Source organism: Dermacentor silvarum, chromosome 2, assembly GCF_013339745.2.
Source record: "Dermacentor silvarum isolate Dsil-2018 chromosome 2, BIME_Dsil_1.4, whole genome shotgun sequence".
NCBI classification, from domain to species: Eukaryota; Metazoa; Arthropoda; class Arachnida; order Ixodida; family Ixodidae; genus Dermacentor; species Dermacentor silvarum.
In genome coordinates, this window is record NC_051155.1 from 195,986,929 (window position 1) to 196,008,323 (window position 21,395).

At 47.5% G+C, this 21,395-nt stretch overlaps 1 protein-coding gene across 3 annotated transcripts in view; it reads right to left on the reverse strand.

The window, feature by feature from the left end:
• The window catches only part of LOC119442382 (myosin-IIIb), a 149,081-nt gene that overhangs the window by 55,955 nt on the left and 71,731 nt on the right, over positions 1 to 21,395 (reverse strand). For 2 of the 3 annotated variants that reach the window (XM_049662111.1, XM_037707241.2), the window contains exons 2-8: positions 12,694 to 12,732; positions 12,318 to 12,428; positions 11,269 to 11,445; positions 8,940 to 9,115; positions 3,580 to 3,684; positions 2,032 to 2,131; positions 828 to 904 (exon numbers count right to left, since the gene is read on the reverse strand). In XM_049662111.1, coding sequence (XP_049518068.1) covers positions 828 to 904; positions 2,032 to 2,131; positions 3,580 to 3,684; positions 8,940 to 9,115; positions 11,269 to 11,445; positions 12,318 to 12,405 — 723 coding nt within the window. In that variant the 5' untranslated portion in view covers positions 12,406 to 12,428; positions 12,694 to 12,732. Of the gene's footprint in view, positions 1 to 827; positions 905 to 2,031; positions 2,132 to 3,579; positions 3,685 to 8,939; positions 9,116 to 11,268; positions 11,446 to 12,317; positions 12,429 to 12,693; positions 12,733 to 12,815; positions 13,481 to 21,395 lie in introns of those variants that run through there. The other variant, XM_037707240.2, reaches the window with a different exon arrangement.

Consider the following 21,395-nt stretch of genomic DNA (forward strand, 5'->3'; position numbering starts at 1 on the left):
GATATGATGAACCGCTTTAACGACATGACGAAATCGGTGACCTGGTATGAATATACGATGACAAATAGGTTAAACAAACGAGGACAGAACAGGGAGAGGGGACGAGGAGAACCGGCACCAAATGAAAGGTTTATTGAAGTGAAACGGCAAAATAATCACACAAGTTAAAAACAGCTTTCTGGTGTTCAACTGTTCTGTGCGCGTATGTAGTGTAGCTGGCCTTTTCCAACATACCTTAAATTGGCATTCAACTCTCGTGTCTTCCGCTCTTCTTGTGACCCTTTCGTTTTTGTGTGTGTGTGTGTGTGTGTGTGTGTGTGTGTGTGTGTGTGTGTGTGTGTGTGCGTGTGCGTGTGCGTGTGCGTGTGCGTGTGTGTGTGTGTGTGTGTGTGTGTGTGTGTGTGTGTGTGTGTTTTAGCGATGCACCAAGAGTCACTTATATTGCAACACTATGATAACATTTAGCGCTGCGTGCTGTCTAACATCATTCTTCGACGACAATACGTGTATGAATTGAAAATACCCACTAATATGGCTCACTGGCTGTGGCTTGTTGCTGCTGATCACGAGGTACAGGGTTGGATTCCCGGCCGCGGTGGCCGCACTCCGATAGGGGCGGAATGAAAGAACACTCGTTTGTCGAGTATATGGTAGACAACGTTTTTCCGTAGTCCCACACTGCTGTATGTCTCATAGCTCGTAAGTTTCTTTAGGGCGTTTAAACACCATAAATTCATCTCGTGATTTGAAAAACAACTTGATCACGTGTCCATGCGTTATGGAATCTTGTGTGTGCAAAAGAGCAAGCTTTCTCTCAGGCCACCCACCTCAGGCGCCATCCAATAGGGTGTCCCGACGGAGGTATTTCGCCTGCCCATCGTCTCGTCCAGGTGAGACGACACACCTGCGACCAGAAAACGTGTTCACAGTTCAGGACACTTCCATGGTGAATAAATGATGCGGTCTAATTTCAAATGAGTTGCTAGTCCGTTTTTTGTCTGGGAAAGGTGTGAACTGAATATGATTAAACGATGCCAGTTTTGCGGCGACGTATGATAGCTGACTGCTAGGAACAGTATTTGAAGAACAGAATGCTAAGTTTTGCGCATGCACACGCTGGTCGTGAATCACAACGCAAAAACTACAACGACCAACGATTACTTAAAGTACATTTCACGGAGGTTCCGGCTTTATAAGCTGTGCGTTCTAGTGAAAAATACCACGAGCGTGACGTCTCAACGTCGGCATGTCCTGAAATATTAGCACTGTTACTTAGAGTAAAATCCGTTGCGATCGCTCCTAGTTTTTAGAATCCGTTAGCTCGCGTGCTGTTAAGCGCTTCTTAGGCCGCGTTCAGAACTTATGAAATATCCACTTGGATCATCGCTTGCAAATGCAGAAACCGTCACAGACGACAATTTGATGTTTAGGAACGACAGGCTTTGTGTAAACATGCGCTGCTTTCCGCTATTATAGGAACCAAACGTCTAGCGTTACAAGCGGAAATCGGAAAACAAATTTTTGAAGCCTCTGCACTATATTGACTGCAAAACTCGGCGGCATAGGCAGCTATGGTCTACCATCCGAAGAACATGTCTAACAAACATCCCTTCTGTGCGGCTACAGCGCCTGCAACGGACGGGTATAATCTTGTTAGTCTTGTTTCGGTACAAAGACTATCCGAAAACAGGCGCACAGGGCTGTCAAGTAACGAACTAACGAACCTGACAACTATTACAGATTGGGACAACAAATTTCATAAGTCACTCTTGTAGTAGGTGCATGAAGCGAACCTGCATGCTTCCATTTAATTGTATTCCCCCATTATGCCTCATGGCAGCCCACACGATATTACAAGAGAGAGAGAGAGAGAGAGAGAGAGCGGGAATGGAGCGAACCGCAATGCGGAGAATGAGGAGCAACAGTGTGGGTCGTGTCGGTTTGCCCTGTACGCCGCGTGTGACGACGCAGCCGCATTGCTCGGCGTCGATTTTACCGTCGCAAGTCATGTCGGTTGATGGCGGTACTTACCGAAGTCGACCAGCTTGACGGTGCCGGTGTCTGTGAGCAGGATGTTGTGCCCCTTCACGTCCCGGTGCATGCAGTGGTGGGCGTGCAGAAACCGCAGCGCCTGCGCGTATTGTGTCAGAGAAGGAAGGGTTGGTTAGGGAGAAAAGATTCATTGCTGTGTGTCTACAGAAACAACGGTCTTCGACTCTCCATGTAGTGATCACACCATCTTAACCAGCCGACATTGGAAACGTGATGGGATGATGTAGCCAAAGCACTCTAGTGCGACTAAAGAAAATCTGGAAGGATGTCGTTATAAATGGCTTGAATAAGGGAGCTGTATCTACGAAAGCACAAAACACCACTGAAATATATCAACCTAAAACGTATGACTCAACAGCCTCGTGGTGATTGGGTGCCCTCTTTGTCGTAAAATATCAGAGTTCTTATTATTTAACCGAGCTCCGAAATACATGAATGAAAAAAAAGTGTAATCATGAAGTGTAATCAGGAAGGACAAAGAGAATAAACAGAACTAGGGTGCCTCAATGCACACCCTTCTCCCCTGCTCCGGAGAGGAGGAGAGAGAACGCGTCGAGGCACCCTAAGCAGAAAATGGCACCAGTGCCGCGTTCGTTGTTTTGTCTTACGAACTTTACTACCGTTAACAGAGATTGATAGGACGATGTAATGTGGATGGACAAGCGGCGTAGAAACGCGCGCATTCGAACAATTACATTATTGATTAGCTCATGTCAGCTGAGCCTTTTGCATATTCTTGCAGGACGGAGTACCGTGCTTTTGCAAGACTTACGCTGTTAGGGATGCTCAACTTCTATGTACAAATGGACAGACACGTGGAGTCAGTACGGCAACGCAACCACTTTCATCCTTGCAGATATACCGGGTTCGTTCGCCCGATTGAGACGAATCATTCATTATCCAGTTGTGTCGTTCGCTTTTAGACTGGGGTTGGTTTCCTTTAAGGTGTCTTTATACTATTAGAAATGCCGTCATCTATTTCACTTCGCAGATGCATTCTGTCGGGCTCCCAGTGCACTGACCTGTCGAAAAATGTGCATTGCAGATGAGCAGGAGGTTAGCTGAATGGTCCACATCCGCGAGATATCGAGTAATCTAGTTGCCTTCAGACTATCCCCAAATGTACGCTCTAGCTTCGGTTTGAATCGGCACATTACAACTTTCTTTTTCTCCACTAAAATATTTGCTTTCGATGAACTAGTTTTAGTTCGAGCGCTCAGCTACAATTAGCTACAACACTAAAATTTCCTACATGCAACAACAACTGTTACAGATAACATTGCACTTGAAGGCACAGAGTGGTGCGAGAATATGGGAAAGATTTTGTCAGCTGGCGCCGTCTCTGGTGCAGACGAAAACAAGCGAAAGAGCTTCCTGCAATCGAACAGCGCTGCCGTTAGTGCCTGATGGTTGTTCTTTGTCACGTGGAAACGCAACAACTGTGTCGCAACAACTGCCGCTTCTATAGTCGTAGTTTTTACTTTCCTCGGGGCAAGCCCAGTGCGCGTGTCACATGGAAGCACTTACGTCGATGGTTTCCCTCAGGATGTAAGCGATGATGGGCTCGGGGAGGTTGCTGCCTGACTTGCGCAGGTTCTGCACCAGGTCGGTGACTGAGCCGCCAGTGCAGAGCTGCGGAGGAAGAAACGAAGGTTTAACAGAAAAATAAAGCAACTGTCACAATATTCTAACACGACATGCTTAAATATACGACGATTCTGCAAGGCATATAGTTCTCAGAATTACCAAGAGATGCAGTGGATTTTACAAGGCCCACAAACCGATAGAACGCTGTTGTCTGTAGAACAATTTTTGGCTTGCAAATGCTAAAAAGCACTTTACCACGACTTCTCAAAGGTCACGGGAACTTGAAATAAACGTCACAAACCTTAGCTTGAAATACACCTTGGCTCTTGTTCAATTAAATGGATGCCTATTATAAATTCCAATATATTGTGAATGGGCTAGTCCAGAGAACGAACGAACATTTATCCGTCAAGGAAACTACTAAACAAAGTTTATAAATAAGGTAAAGCCATTTAAGTTGACTTCCGGTAATTCGACTCCGGTTAATTTGATTTTTAGGTTAATTATATCCCGGCCAAAGGTCCCGGCCGCCACCCATGCATTTCTATGGAGCCAAACTTTCGTTATTTCGAGCTAAAGATTGGCCTTCGCCGGATTATTCGAACTTGACCAGTCAGCACGTACGCGCCCGACCCCTATGGTAATTCCAGTAGTGACCCCTTCATTGCAGCATCTTTCTCGGCGGAGCTTATCAGCGAATGCGGTGAACACACGTCATCTCCCATCGAAAACGCCTATTTTCGGCCTGCCCTAGGGAGATTTTCAAGCAATAACTGTAGCTCACAATGTCTGATTGCGGTATTTATCGGATTCTAACGTGCCCCCTCCGCCTCTTTTCTTTTCATAACATTGTGCCGAAAATTGCCTGCGCGGTGCACTCGGATACAAAATCGGATATCGAAACCGCCTTCGCGGCGTTGATATGCTTTACCGCGAATCATTGTTGTATTGCGGCAAAGCTGACTGTAAAAATTGTGCGGCGAAGCTAATTTTAGAAAACCTGCCGCCATTGGGCAACACATACGTATTAGACTCTTTCCCATTTTCTTGCTAAAAAATCGGCTGCGTGTTTGATCGCTAACGAGTTTAGGAGTATAAATGTAATTTCTGCGTTAGTTTTCTACTTTGGACACATAGAAAGTGGGCGCGCATTTTATGCGCGGTGTGTTAGAATCGGGCATATACTGCCAAATGAATCAGCGGTGTGTTTGACAGTTTTTCCACATCTTGTTCAATCGACCCGCTGGATAATATGATCAGTTCCGTCGGCCCTGTCGAAACGGAAGTCGACTGTATTGTCACCTTATTGAAATGTAGTCATCGTTGCAGTAATCAAATTCACCACCGCCGCCGTCGCCATCATTGTAATCACCATCGTCATCCAATTTATACCACAGCAGAGCACGAAGCCGTAATCTTTAGTAATCCCTTAGTAATCTTTCATTACCGTTGTCCTGCGCCGTCCGAACTCATCCCAGGCCTGCAAATTTGCTTATCTCACCGCTTCATCTAATCCTATGCCGCCATACATGGACTGCGTCTCCGTTCCCTTGGCAACCATTATGTTATTTTAACAGATCAGCGGTTTTCTGTTCCACGCGTTGCACGATGTGCTCAACTCCTCTTTTTAATCTCAACTTGAAATATAATCTGCGTTCGTTTGCTTTCTGATCCACACTGTTGTTTTTCTGTCGGGCGGATGCTGCCTTGATGCAATTATGCTAAATCCTCTTTATCACATCTCATGATGGGAAAATGGCTGGCACTTTCGCGCCCATTTTACGATACGGACACTCCAGGCCCATTTTCGCCGTCGTCATTGCCGTCGCCGTGCTTTCCCGTAAAGTTCAAGTGCAAAGAGAAGGAGCGGCTCGTATGGCTTGACCACCAACCCTATGTTGGTGGTCAAGTGATGTGCTGAAAGTGCGAGGGCAAGCATGCGAAGGCGAGTTGAGAAGGATGTTGGCTTCATGCGCGCCGTCTTCGCGGGCGTCCAATGTTGGAGGTCTAGTGAACGAGCTCGCGCTGGCCCAAGGCCGGGCTAGAGGAGGAGAGATCGCTTCTCCTCCTCTTGTCCGGGGGTGGCTGCGCGCGGCAGAGCGCGTATACTCTCCACGCGCCGTATGTCGGAGGTCATCTGCCGCTGCGGGTGACAGAGGGCGCAGGGTGAGCATGTAGACTTGATGCGCGCCGTCCTCCCGCGCGCCTCGTGTCGGAGGTCGCATAATCTGAGCTTTAAAGATGCTCCACAGTTGAAATGTTGAAGCGAGAGACAGCCCAAAACGTTCGCCTTGGAACAAACGCGCTAGCTAACGCCAATCTATTCAAGTTCGTCTCTTCGCGCATGACACAATGCCTATTTAGTTAGTAAGCGAATGTTTACTGCAGTTTATGCAACGTAAAGAACTACGAACCATACGTCATGTGATTGTATGATGCCCTGCTATCGCTGTCATTGCTTCGCCTTTCGTGCGAAACTGCGACTTTTAGTTAGCAAGGAATGAAATAGTCTAGTCACAAGTTAACGGCGGTGTGCAGTCTCTGTAAGGAGTGCAGCAACAAGGCGTCTCTCGGTACCTACGGCCAGGCTTTAATTAGTGCTCGTATTGCATTGGTAGCGCTAGCAAGCTCAGCTCTTGAGGCTGGCGAAGATACGCGCTCTTTGGTCAGTTCTGCGGCGCACAGTACGTGATAAGGGCTCCGCTGTTTCGCGCAACCTCAGCATTTGTGGCGTGCGGATTTCCTCGTACACTATTGACAAAATCTGCGCGTAGAGTAAGGAGGTATAAAACTGTTCTTATGACTATATATTAATTATCGCTGTGCTTGCTTTGACAATGCCACGATCACAACGTTTGTGTCAATTAAGTTAACCCAGCAAACACAAAGAAATACTAATTAAGTGCACATGTGAATTCTGTTTTTGCTTGTTTGCCGTGTGTGTGATTGCGCATAACAGACTGACTCTCTTGGTATTATTTCACATCAACTGTGGCTTAATGTGTGTGTAGTGGACCGCCACTGCGTAAGGTTCGTATTAAGCCATTAAGCTTCTTCTCTACAAGATACTCAAAAACGAGTAGAAGCTACCCTATACTGCTTGTGCTGTTAGCGTCAAATGCGCTCTAGTGGAGCTTCACACGTCACTGTAACTGCTGCAAGGCCAGGTACTAAGTCTTGTGTAAAATATAGTTACGGCGTTCCGAAGCACTAGAGAAGGCGAGATAAACTGGCTTCATTTTTCGTATTCATAGAATATCGAAAAGGGTACACATACCAATCGCGTGGTCTGGAAATACCCTATCCTTATGAAAATGTAAAGTTATATTTTTGCAATACCGCTTCGCGCTATGTATGGGGTCGGTACATCCTTGACAAGATGGTTATGCATGTATGTTAAGCTGATGCGTTGTTTCGGGCATCCACTGTACTCATGCGGAGCTCGAAGTTGCCTTGCGGACATTGTTCACCCGTTGCATCCCGCTTGAGAGGTGAGTCCTGCCACCATGATCTGGATATCGCAGCTATTCCAGAAAGGATCGATCAACTCGACAGTTTTCGAAGAATCCGCGCGCTTTGGTCATTTGGAGTGTGGGCCTGTAAGCACGCATGTGGTCGTGCCACGCTGCGTGAATATATTCTGAGCGTGTGTTTTTATTGACGAAAAGAACTAGGCCAGAACTTAACTCAGCACCGTGAACTCTCTAAGTGAGCAATAACATACTTAGATTGTGACGTCGCGACAGCTGCGCCAGCGTGCGTCACGGGCGATCTTGCACACTCTCACTTTTCAAAGTGACCCTCGTATCTCTTACAAACTTGCGATTTTGGGCACACTGTGACGCGCTCGCATACGCTCAACACACGTCTAGTTTTCTGTTAAGCATCTACAAAGTGTGTGAAATTCGGTTATAATGCTACAAAGAAATGCATGACCGATGGTGGAATCGATCCTCTGTTCTCCAGCGGAGCAGCCTTTTGCTCTAACCATTATAGGCCACGATCGCACGCGTGCTTCGCTCTTGCCAAAGCCACTCTTCGAGACGCCATTTTCTCGCATTATTCCCTATTGAAAGCTATAGTGCTTTGAGATGCTGTATTAGACTGCACTGCCCTCTGGATCGACCCAAATGTTCCATTAGATAACTTAAAGTTGGTCAAGTCAGCTTTGAATGATATCGCATTGAAATAATGAGTTGCATGAGGTGCACTAACAAATAAGAGAAATGCTGGCAATCGGTTCCATTACGAGCTCAGTATCTGAGGGACTCGTCTAGGTAATCCCTTATTTCATGGGAAAGTTAAGCTGAACAGTCACGAGGCTGAAAGCTGCCAATGCTGTCTCTGTGGGGATAATTATTTTGCTTCTAAAGATTGCTCCCTATTGAATGTAAGCCTGTTTTTAATTTGTTATTCAATCCCATCAGTGATGCATACCAGCATGTTGGTTTTGAATGACTCGATTTGAATTGGAACGGGGCTTTCTGTTATACATACTCATCGAAGTAATGCTCTATAGAAGAAAATAAACGTGTGAAACTTGAACTTTCTGGTGCTGCGGCGAAGTAATTCAAACGGAAAATTCAGTTTGTCTGAACAAGTCTGCCATCAAAGCCATCACTAAGTGATCAGGAAATCATACAAAAAAGAAGGACATTAACTGCGCGTCGTTTCGTGCTGCAGCATGCAGAGCAAATAAACGATTAGTGAGCGTTAGGGAAGGCATGTTAGTTAATCGAGGTTACATTATTCCGTGCTTTCTGGCGCAGCGTTGACGCAGCAGCCATTCTTTCCGTGTACTTTTGCTATTTTCTGCGAGACAGCAATTAAGGGTTAGAAAAAGTAGATGGCCCTGCGTAGATAACATCTTACACATTACGCGTATTCACAAAAAACGTGGACCGGTGTTGTATACCTGTCGAAAAACAAGGAAAGCGGATTTTTGGTTGACCAGGCTTTTCCCGAGCTAATAGCAAGAAAATCCATGTCGGCGTAGAACACGATATATATGCTTATAGCACTGAAGTACCATTAGCAACTGCGTAGCTCTGATATAAAGTATCACATCGCGTATTGAATTGCATGCCTTGCATACGTAATAAGGAAAGAAAGAACTGAAGATGTTGTCTCGACGTTTCGAATTAACATGTCGCACCTGCGACGTAAGTCTGTAATTGTTTGCACATCTCAAACTATTGCACTGTATACAAGGGTGTTCGAATGTTATATCGCGCGTCAAGTGACATTACGGGGACGAGTGGCTCCACGATTCACTTTGTGTGCAGTTTATGTGCACGCACCTCCATGACGAACCAGACTTGGTCGTCCTCCCTGCAAGGCGCCGGCTGGAAGAAGATGCCGAAGTAGGTGGGGATGTTCGGGTGGACGCAGAGGTCGCGCAGCACTCGGTGCTCTTCCTCCATCTCCTCCACGTTGTCCGCGATGTTCTCCATGATTTTGACCGCCACCAGCCGGTCTGCGAGCACAGAGGCGGAGGCCAATAAGGTACGCCGTCGGGCAGTTTCCTGTCACACTTCATACTTCATGCTGTATTTCTTCCCGAATTACTGCATGCCGTACTGTACGACCACTGAAGAGGATGGGAAGAAGCGGTTACTCAGTGCATCGAAAAAAAAAGGACCATGGTGCAGGAACCACAGCTATTCCGCAGAAGGGAAGAAGACAGGTGAAATGAGCAGACAATAGAAATCACCTTTAGGAAGAAAAAAATTAAAGGGATGAAGGGTGGGCTGATGGGGACTGTCGCCTCCTTAAGCCCCTATTTCCATGTCTCCGCAAGGGCCTGCACAGTCGGTGAGCTCTAGGGGACAGTAAGCGCAAAGCTATCGCACATACGCGCGAGAGCTGACTCCTGCCGCTCGCGTGGACATCTACTCGCTAATTGCACGTGGCACAATGCTATTTAGGGCCGCTTTCGAAGGCTCGCGAGGCGCCCTTCAACCAGAACACACGTGAGTCTTACTAGTAAATAAACACCATCATCACCGATAGACGCGTATATTAGCTGAAAGTATGCCTATGAGCTGCGATATTGCACATCTTTACTAGCGACACAGAATGCATCGCGTATGTTGCAAACGGACAATGTTTGTATTATACTCCTTACTCTTTCCCCGAGATAAACGTAGGTGGTCTTTACTCTCTTGGTCCATGGACCGTACCCCATAATAAAGCTTTATCTTTTTCATCATCAAAGCTATTTGTGAGGCAACGTTATAGCGCTATAAGGTTAAGTGTATCGAAGCATTGCGCGCTGAAAAGGTGAGACGTCTGACACGGGTCCAGCAGACACCGAGGTATAGCGGCCAACGTAACAGAGTACGACCGAAACAGCTCAGAGCCAAAAATAGAACTGCTACAGGTTGTAAGCGTTGCGTTGTTATCATGTGCTGCTCTGCCGATGTGCTGTTGTGTCTCAGTCTCGTTTGTACCTGTGCTGCTTTGTCAATGCTTCGACGCACGCTCTTTTGTACTAGTGATCTCCAGTACACCGGAGTGGCTCCGCGGCGAGATTGGAACTTCGTGCGTTCCGAGAAGTCGCGTGTTTTAAAGCCAACCTAATAATAAACATGACATGTTTACACTGGCGGAGTATCATTTCAATTCTCTGTTTCCAATTCCTTGTCAGAAAAACAATTATTGACGTATTTCACTATATTTTTATGTTTTCGTGCTGTATTTATGTACTAAAACTTACCAAATGTTTCCTGCTTATGTCTTTTTTTTTGTCTACTACATTACGCACATCATTCTCTGATAAGGATAAGGTCCGAGCAGATGATGCAAAATCCATGACGCCATGCAGACCTGGTACGAGAATTTCAAGACGTTGTCGCCACCACTGTCCCGTTTTTACGTCTGCTCCGACTTAAAAAGCTTCCGCTCGCAGTCAAACGAACGCATTCGGTACTTAAGTAAGTGTAATATACCGGCCTAGCTTAAACCTAATATTCCTATTTAGCGGGGATGTGCGAATATTCGAAACTTTCGAATAACTAATCGAATGGTGTCCTATTCGATTCGGTCTTCGAATCAAAAAGTCACTATTCGTAAATGCGAATATTTTTCGAATACCTTTCGAACAATTCAGAACGCCAACTGCGCCCAAATAATCATAAAGTTCGAGCAAAAGTACGGTAAATTTTCATCCCCACGGCCATAGTGTAGTCATAAAACATAAGAACTTGCGTAGTGGAGCATGTTACGTCACTTAGGTAGCCATACTTTACAGGCTGTACAGCGATCATTCGCACTCTCCTAAGAGTCACGTGCATGTGAAGGAATTACTTGTTTGCTTCTAATGCTCCAGTTCTGCTTTTAATAAACTACGCTTCATAACGTACTATATAATGACAGAAGCTTGCCAACTTTAGGAATACCGGAATGTGAACATCGTTTCATATTAATTGTGATAACGGATGTTCATTATTCGAAAACTATTCTAGAAGTATTCGATATTCGATTCGATTCTATTCGCTTCTGGTACTATTCGATTCGTAATCAATTCAGTCTCAAAGAATCACTATTCGCACACCTCTACTGTGTCCGTGTAGTGCAAAGTGGCATGTGGGGAGCACAGAGCTGAGTGAAATAGGATAGGGCGCATACCAGTGAGCTTGTCCCTTGCTGCGTACACTTCGCCGTACGTGCCTTCACCGACCACCTTGACAAGCTGGAACCGGTCACCCGGCGCCGGCATGGACAGCAGGTCCAGGTGCTTGGAGATGCCCCGGTAGTAGGCGGCCACCTTTGGGTCATGCTGCTGCTGCAGCTCGGGAGACGCGCCTGCGCAGGTTCTTTAATGAACTCAACCATTTTCGATTCTGCGCGCTTTGACCACACTTGGCCCTAGTGCCAAAGAAAAAAGAAAAAAAAAGGTAACTTACACATTATATCGCCAACGCTTTGCGCCCTGATGGAGTTTTACACTTTCATATCGACTCGCAGCAGCGTCTTAACGACAACGAATGTATTTGTCAATCAAACCCGGAGGTACCGTGGGGCGGCGTTCGCTACAGATAAAGCATCACATTTAATTATTCCTAATCTTTAGTTTTCATTCTTGTAAGTCTTGGTTGACAAGTAGATGAAGTTCTACTGGCAGCGCTGAAACTGTCTAGCATTTAGTTTGACACCTCGACAATGGCCAACAGGCAGGCATGATTGAAAATGACGAATAATCGAGATAGAAAAGGACGTAATATATAGAAGGCAGGGGCGATGGAGCAAAGTATTTACAATATTGCGACTAGGCCAACGTTCACTTCAGTTCACATGTACGTTGCACACTACTTATTATGTAATGCTTACGGCACTACACGGTGTCCGCCGATTATAGAAGAGTTATAGGCTGCGAATCGCGACTGTTCTAGCAAGCCACAAAAAGTGTATGGTTAGCTTCGCCCCGCAGACGCGAGGGCCACTTGAAGATGTCCGGAACACGTCGGAACATGTTCAGTGTTCTCGTTCATTCGTGACAGCTCTAGCCGTTGTGTTCTCGATCAGCGCAGGGAAGCACACGCTGGAACTCAGCGCAACTTTTGTGTCGCCTCTATACGCCCAATTTGAATGTAGCTTGCTAATGTGAGAATCCGCCAATGCCACAGAACAGGTACTCGTTGTTGTGCATTATAAAAGTTTTTACCATGAACACCTACCTCCTCCTCCGCCTGCTCCGCCATTGTAGCTGCTGCCAGTGTTGAGGGGAAGGGGCTTCAGCAGGCGGTACCGGTGAGACTCCTCCATTATTTCACTGTGTCTCGCGAGGCCTGCGACCCAACGGAAAACATTCTGCATTACTGGCAAGTCATTAGCATTGCTGTCACAGCTGTTGCCAACAATAGTGTCACGACGTCCCTAAATGTAAGAAATCGCGATGCTTGCTTGTTTGTTTCGTAAGCAAGTCCCGCGATTTCTACCGCGAAACGAAGAGAGCTTTATTGCAATTACTGCCAATTAGTGAGTAAGCGAAGCACTTATTCAGTACACCGGGTTGCGTCCCGATTAAAGACGCAACGGTCAAGCAACACGCACCTTCGCCTTCGTTCTTGGGTAGTTCATCTTGACACGGACCTGTAACGGCAGAGCAGGAGGCGCCATTAGGCAACGGCAACCAGACGCACGGACACTTCGGCATAAACATAAAATAAGCGCACTCTTAATCGCCGTGAGCCTGTGCACCCTTTTGACCTGTTCCCGCTGAACGGCCCACCACTGGCGCTTTCGGCGTTCCACGCGAATGGCCATGGCCATGCGGACATGGTTCCTCTCCGAGAAGCTCCCTTTCACGGCCATGATGTTTACTTGCGACGCTGTCGGGATCGGAGTTGCTAGATTTCGTTCTGTGCTTGCCTCGCGGCGACGGACGGGAATTTTGACGAAGTGAGTCCAATAGGCTTAACCGATGCTTGAGACGGACGACTGAGAAGTCCCAGTCACCCCGGGCTGGGGCAGAACCCCGGCTTGGGGTTGACCAGCCGACAATCCAGGCCGGCGGCCATTGTGGACACTTCGTTGTCTTTAGTTCGCCTTTGAGGGTTATCCCCGACAGTGGGTTTGTGCCATTATACAAGGAATCATCGTCATCATCATCGTTTGCGAGCGTTTCCGTATCCTTTGTAATCGACCGTTCAGCTGTAGCATCCATGTTACGACCTTCTATCTCACTGAGAAAATCGTAAGGCAGACTCGGATATCATTCTTGCGCTTGCCCGTCAAGACCACCCTGATATACACTAGCCGAGTAAACGCATCCCAGTGGACGACGGCCCGTAGTTGAAGGAGAATGATCTTAGAAGTCTGAAAAGCTCGCTAGTGACAACGTAATAGCGACTGACTCTTTTTGTGTCTGAAATGAGAAGGCAGGGGTGGGGATCTTCTTTGACTCTCTTCAGTGATTTTACCACCTTCGCCTTCCAGACTTCGCGGCCATGGATACTTCAGGCAGAATTACTAGCGATTGCCTTAGCCTTACGAAAACTTCCCCAAAATGCTTCGTTAGTTGTTATTGTGACTCACTTCCTTTCTGTATATGCGCAACACTTACCGCATCCTCAAATTCGACAATTATGTGACCATTTTGTTAAATGGTTCCTCCGCAGTTACAAGTTCGCTTGCTCGAGCTCGGGCTGGATCGCCGTCGGCCGCGACGTCGGCAGAGCTATAGGCCTGTCTGGCCCTATCCCTGGCTGTTAGCGGAGCCGTTATTGAACAACGCGCCGTGCTAAAATTGGGCAAAGGCCCAATTTTATTGAAATGGTGGATGCACTCGCAAAAGCATCCCTCGGTGGCCCTGTTATCTCTGTTGTGCCGACTTTTTACCACGACTACGTATGCTACCATGGCTAGGTGTACAAAAATTTCTCCATATCTCAAAATTTTGCAAAATCCACTCTCACACCTTCTTCTCACTTGCGTCATCTGTGTTTCCCCTGGAATAATAATTGATGTCCCTCAAGAGAATTTTAAAATTATTTTACAACACAGCGCATTCGTATTCTGCCATTAAATTTATATTTACACAGGACTGGCTTACTTTGTCCCTTCTGTGTTATTTTTGCAATGCACCTAAATCTAGTGAGATTTTTTTTCTGCCGCCGATTGTCAAGACAAAGAAAGAAGTTCAATTTGGCCAGGTTGGGCGAGGCAACAACAACAACTTAGCCAGCCATTCTCTCCCTTACGGCGTCTTCGCTGGGATGAAGCCTTTATGGCGAACGCTTTTATTGCAATTTACAACTTTATTAGGGACACAAAACGATTACGTTATTGGATTTTAAAACATCATTTATTCGTACTTTTATTATTTCTTGGTATTACATCATTTTATTTCAAGATTTATTATAACTTCTCGTTTCTTATTTTTTTTTCTCTCATCCACGCTTTAACATTCTATGTTTTATTTTGATGGTAATCGTATTAAAAAAACTTTCTAAAACACTTGTAAAACAGCCTGCTTCTTGGCCCATGCCTGATAGGGGATATGAGCCATCGTTGGGAAAGAAGATGAAACAAAAAATCATTCTCGCTCACGGACATACACACATTAGGTGCCCCCTTATATGTCACGCTTTATAAGAGGGATGCGGGTCCCTATAAGACCACACTGCCGCCACTAGAAAGCTTCATTGCTAAATTCTGTTCTGCACTCATCTCTTTCTTACTTTTTCTTTTTTGCTTATTTTAGTTGTCATGTTTAGATTAAAGAAACGTATTCTTTTTTTTTTCTTATGCGTATGGGTTGGTAGGCTATCGTGTGTTATATTTTATATTCTTGCATCGAACCCTGGCTGACCCCCACCCCTTTTTCCTTTTATGTGCGTATGTGTTATTAAATTGTGGACACAACATCAACAAGAACGATGAAGACAGCAATCACAGCGTATTCACCTGCATTTGTTCAGCTGGTGCGAAAATATTCATTATTCAGGCTGCCCTCAGCCTTTTCCCGTAACAACTCTCTCTGCCATCGCTCTCCCACCAAGCACACTTCGTTTAGGTATATCAATTACCCCGCTCTCTCTCCTCCCATGATGACCTGTGATCACTTATATGAAATTTTCAAAGCGAGTGGCCGTATCCTAATGACATAAAGATGTGTTAATCAACCGAACAACAACTAAAAGTAATAACGTCTGCCGTTACTTAACGAAAGTATCATCGATGTCTAAGTTTGCAAGTTGTTTGTAGAAGGACACCAAGACAGGCCTTAACGTCGCCGGAGGTCACGGAGGGTTAGATTAGCATATCATTACTTATTTCATGACATCAGTATTAGGCACTTTCATACAGCTTAAGGTTAGCTCAGGGCGTTATGTTAGAACCAACGACTCCCAGAGGGGTACAGGGGTAAATGTTACGCGTAAGGGACACGGTTATTACACAAAATGTTCTCCCTAAATGGGTCTCCCTAAATGCTGAAAATAATCGAATTAACATCATCTCCGTAGCAGCGAATTTTTGACATTCCCCTTACCTCATAGCGACATATTCGAAGTGCTACATATCTAGCGCATGTTCTAGCTAATAGATAAACGCGGCTTGCTCTATCTGCGACGAACACGTCACGAAATGGGGCTGCGCGGTCACCTTCGCAACACTGAATCCCCTTTGAGCTTACAGCCACGCTTTAATTTACCCTTTCGTCCCTTGCGACATCATAAACCGTAATGTTTGCTGCCAAGCGTCAAGAAGAAGAGAATGTTTCTATTGCTTCTTGTTCTTTACGACCTCTACCTGTTCTTTGCCGAACAATGAAGTCTTGCAGCCGGTGTGCAGGGCACGCCTCATTTGCTCCAGTGGCAATGTTGTCCTCGAATGTCGATGCCCCTCACCGCCGCACCGGACGACAGGCGTGTTACAGCGTGTGACACGTCCGCCAAAAGGTGTGAAGCGACGGCTCGCGTGCGGCGGACCACGAACGAATATTCTCTTTAATTAAAGATCCATGACCCTGACTGCTGTGCCAGGCGACGATCGCTGCACTGCGCAGTAAAACGTCCGGCCAGCGGTCGTTCCGAGGTTATGCGGCTGATGATTCACAGGAGGAGACAAGAGGGGCGGGTGTACGGGATCAAGCCATGCTCTCTCTATAAGATCGATGGCCCTGAAAGCTGTGATCGAACGCCTACAATGTGTCTCACACGTCCGCCAAAAAAAAAAAAAATTCCCTACGCAACGGCTGACCACACGTGCGCCTGTCCATACGAGGAGGAGACAAGCGGGCGGGATATGTGACCAGGTCGTGAGCGCGCAGGAGGTTGCACAATGGATAGCACACGGCGGTGCGACTATACGGCGGCATGCGAGGTCACCCCTGGGCCAATTTGCTCCGTCGACACAACGCGCGCGCGCGGTGGCTAATAATGGCGTTGCGCGGCTTTTTGGGGCGACTCCGGGCCCTGTGTCGCCCCCCTCCTTCTCTCGCCGCCGCCCTGCCGGTGGCTTTCCATTGTGGTGCGCTCGGCTGTGGCCGCCCGGCGACGACACGTCTTTGTGGAGCGCAACAAGGTCGCCCGTCACGGTCTCCCGGCGCCCAACTAGCACTGCGGAGGAGAGGCCTCTGGAGGAGGACGCCGCCGCCGCCGCCCCGAAGCCAGGAAGACGGAGATCTACACCGCCAGCCACGCGCCAAGTTTGTCACGTGCCAGCGACTCTCCAGACAACGGCACGCCAACGACTCGTCTCCGCAAAAAAAGCCAATTTGCTCGCGTCTATGGCAGCGCCGGCGGCGCCGACGTCGATGCACTGTGCGTGGTCTCGAGCGTGGCGCTGCAAGAAGCGTTCATAAAAAGCGCAACAGCTCGCGGTAGTTCGTCTTCCCCGTACCGCACGCACATACAGCAGCCCATCTTCACCGCGGTGCGTCGGACCCGAGAGGAGAAGTTAGGGTATACGCGCCGTTGATGAAAAGACGCGGTGGGGCGCGTCGTGATTTTGCCACGGGGGTAAAGTACGGTTTTTAAACCAGGTTATTAAGCAGAAATGGACAAACAACCGCGTGTATTATGTGCGAACCGCGTGCTGCTCACGCCATAGTAAGCAGCTAAGAACCGGACGACATCGTCTCCCGTAACAAACAAACAGGCGGCTTGATTTCAACGTTCGTGTTTCGTTTGCCTCTTGTTATTGTCTCCGCACACCGCAATAAAAACCTTTGTGCAGCGTTTTGAGCTCTTGTAGTCAGGCTTTGCTGCTCCTCTGCCTGGCTGCGATGCAGGCAGCCAACTATTTTGCGTTTCGCTTCAGCAGTCAATTCTGTTTCCTCGCACAGTGCAAAGGGTGCGTGATCGTTTCTATATAACACCGCTTAAAAGAAGAGAAGATTGAGGGTGGTAATTTTGTTCTATAATGGCATACAACAACAACAACAACAACAACAACAACAACAACAACAACAACAACAACAACAACAACAACAACAACAACAACAATAATAATAATAATAATAATAATAATAATAATAATAATAATAATTCTGAGAGCTTTGATACGTAAACTGCGTTGACGCTCACTTGAGTTACCGTAACGCTTCGAAAATATACGTGTTCACGAGATGCATCGACTGCTCTTTGCATTCTTATTTCTTGCACGTCTGGTAATCCAATCACACAGAGATACGCTTATTGGTCAGGGCGGTATGAATAGCGAATGCAGCGAGCTCGACAAAACGGAGGCTCACGGTGTGGAATGCTGCTCGAACCCCTTTTGTTCATTGCCCCGTCGCTCTCTCGCCGTTCGCATCAGTGACCATCCATCACGTTGGCGAGAACGAGTTCTCGCGCTGCATTTCGCCCATCGCATGCCACTGTGTCATGAAACGAAACTGGCCGCTTCAACGAACCCGAGAGACATTTCGATGGCGCGAAACTCTCTTCTTCTGCGTTCATAAATCAGCGGCAGCCGGAGCATAGCGTATATGATTCGGCGTCTTTGTGTTTCGGCCTCTTTAAGTCGAACGCGCGCTGAAATGAAATGCTCTGTTCCGTAGTATATAGTGACCACACACAGGCGCGTCCGCTGTCAGTCAAGTACTGCACCGCCGCACATTCATCACTGTTCGGCCTGCTTTAACTGCCCCGGAGATAGGACTGGAAAGCGTGAATCGGAAAGGAGGAAAATTCGACGCAAACACGGAAGGCAGAGGAGAGCGTACACGCGTTCATCTGTATACCCGAAGTGGGTTCCGAAGTTCAGTGTATATCGCTAGTGCACTGGGTGAAGGCATTTCGTTGTATCCTTGCCATATACGCTGAAGCACCGACACAGTGGTCATAGACGCGTCCCACATGGACGGCCGTTCCGCGAGGCCCCGCAATCCTACCGTATACCTACAGGAGCCGCGCGGACTGTATACACGAAGCTGAAGGTGTGGGCGGCGCGCCATAAATAGCCCACACGCAGCTCTTAAGGAGTCTTCGCACATCCTTTTAAAGCTAGCTGGTGCCGCGATGGTCGCGATGTATTGAGGCGCGACGAGTGAACGGTAGAAAGAGGTCGGTGTGTGCCGTTTTCTTTGTCTCTCTCTCTCACACATAAACTCTCGTTTCGGATGGATCTGAAAGAAGCAGCGCCAAACTCTCTCGCGCGAGAATGGTGGGCCAGTCGATTTCGCCTATTTGGCTTTGTTGTTCTCGTCCCGTTGCTCCGAGCTTTGCTCATCTCGAGTTGCATGCGCTTTCTCCCCCTTTTTAAACGCTTCTCCGCGACGGCGTCGCGTTATTAGGCAAGGAAATCGAGTGGAACTAATCGGCTGCTTCGCGCCCGGTACGCCCCCTAATGTATTTTCTTCCGAAGAAGAAGGTGCCCATCTACGCTCAGTCGATGCTTCTTTATGACGCTTATAATGCTACATTTAATTGAAAGCGTTTAGTTTGTAGCCACACACGTAACAACACCTAACCACTTCGTCGCGGATGCAGCGATACACTATACATTTTGACAACTATGTATGTCCAAGCTATTAATAGTCGACTAACCCGGCCATTCCGCTTCGAGACAAACACCGGTTACACATGCAACAGTAATATTTACAGGTATTTTTTTTTCGTGAGAACAATTACAGTTTGTAGACTTGTCCCCTTATTCTTAAACGATTCTCGACTGGAAGCTCTTCCTCCATTGGGCCGAGTTAAACACGGCGCCGCCCTTTGACGGTGAAGACATTACACTTCTGAAGAATTGCCGTGGATGATCATAAAGAGCAGTGACCATTTCTGTCGAGTGGTGGCACTGCTATTTACTATCGCAGTGTTCGTTTTTGCTAGTCAGTAACTTACTGCACTTGCCTTATTCATCTTGCTATTTGGATATTTTATATTGCTGCTACTTAGTATTGCACTCATGTCCAAACAAAGCCTGACACTCTGGTGGGCAGTAGTGAAGAAATAATAAAATTTAGTAAACAAGCAGATACGTGGCATCGCTCGTACTGCAACGGTGATCAAGAGCGATAATCACAAGCAAACATGCCTGTTGATATTTTTTGTTTGCTTGTTTCCCCTTATTTTGCCAGAGTAGTGTAACTAGGAATTTCGGGATGGCCGGCCATAAGGAGACTTACCTTAACATTTTTTGTATATTTAATATAAAACATAAGAGCTAAACACTTATAAAGTCCGACTTGCATGTTACGCGTCCAGCTCTTGTCCGCGCATTATGTTGTGACAGGGGCCAGGAATATTACGGGCGCATCTATAGCAATCTTCATATGTAGACGTAAGTTGCCACATGGCCTTGAATGTGACTGGCGACCTTTTAGATTTATAAAGATGGGCACGATGAAACGTTAAACAAACCGAAAGGAAAGCGGGCGACTGCGTGGAAATTTATGCACTGTATTATTATTATTTTTTTTTTTACTGAACTCATTTTCTCTGAAAAACATTGAGCGTTTATGCGTCCTTGGTGCTGAGACGACCTCGAAGGATGCGAAAGAATAAACGTTGTTTCTTGGCGATCCCCTGCGATCTTTCCCTCGCGCCTCCCTCCCGCTCTTGCTCTTCATTATTCTAACTACACTATAAATGTTCCCTTCAGAACGACGAGGGCCATCTCGCACAAGCCCATCTCAATCCACGCGCGTCGGCATAACGTTCTTCTACACGTGTCACGTAACAAGCGCGCGCGCGCGCGTGCATAGTATGCAATCTCCGATCGCACGCGCGCCTTGCGGGACCAGTCAAGGGCGCGCCTTTTTATCGTAATCCGTTACGCTTAACAGCGTGCGCAAGCGCGTTAGGCTCGCGTATCTCGCGTTCAATCTGCTTTTCCGCCTCTCGGCGAGAGATGGCGCGCAAACGCGGCCATTTCTCGGCGAGAGGAAGACGCGACCCCGGCGTCGTTCCTCGGCGCACGCAGCGTTAAGCTGCGCCCGTCGGAGGATCCGCTTGCGTGTGTACGCACCGTTTAAACGTCCCAAACGATACGCAGCAACGGTGGAACAAGGGACGCGCGCATCGGCCCCGGCTCGAGGATTTTAGAGATACACAGCCTTATCGGCTCAACGGCTACCGGCACGTATACGCGGCATGCGTGTTTGTGTGTGTGTGTGTGTTTAGCGTGCACGATCGCATCGTGCATTGAGCGAGAGGGCGCACACCCCCTTCCCTTCCTTCTGCGTTTATCCGGGTCACCTAGTTTTTTTGCGAAATGATCGTCTCTTAGCGACGGGACTCTCCGCGTGCTGTCGGCGTTGACTGAGGAAGAGGAGGAAGCATCGGCCGCACGTTTCGCCGATATCGACGCGATTGCCACCGACTCGCCGCTGCTTCGACCGCGGCGTCGGATGTTCTCGCGCGTATGCTATAGCTGCCACGAGGACGGAGCTGGGATTTTTCGCCGCGTGCGCGTCTTGCTTCACAGCGTCGCTGCGGGAGCCGTGAGATAGGAAGCGAGAGCTACACGGCTGTTCTCATCACGTGACCAAGTGCGTCAGGTCGGAAACCCGCCAAGTTATAACCGAAATCTAGAATCCTCGTACGAGGCCAGATACACCTTGTTCTGTGCTTCCGTTGCGTCTTGAGCCTCGTATTTGGTTGTTTTCCTTACTGAAGCTGCAAACAGGACAGCGAGCGGTTCATGCAAGTTGGAGGGGAAAAAAATATGTATTTCAGGGGCTTTGCGTGCCAAATCCTCAGTCTCATTATGAGACACGCTGTATAGTGGGGGACTAGGGATTAGTTTTGATCACCTGGGGTTCTTTAATGTGCACCTGAATCTAAGCACACGAGTGTTGT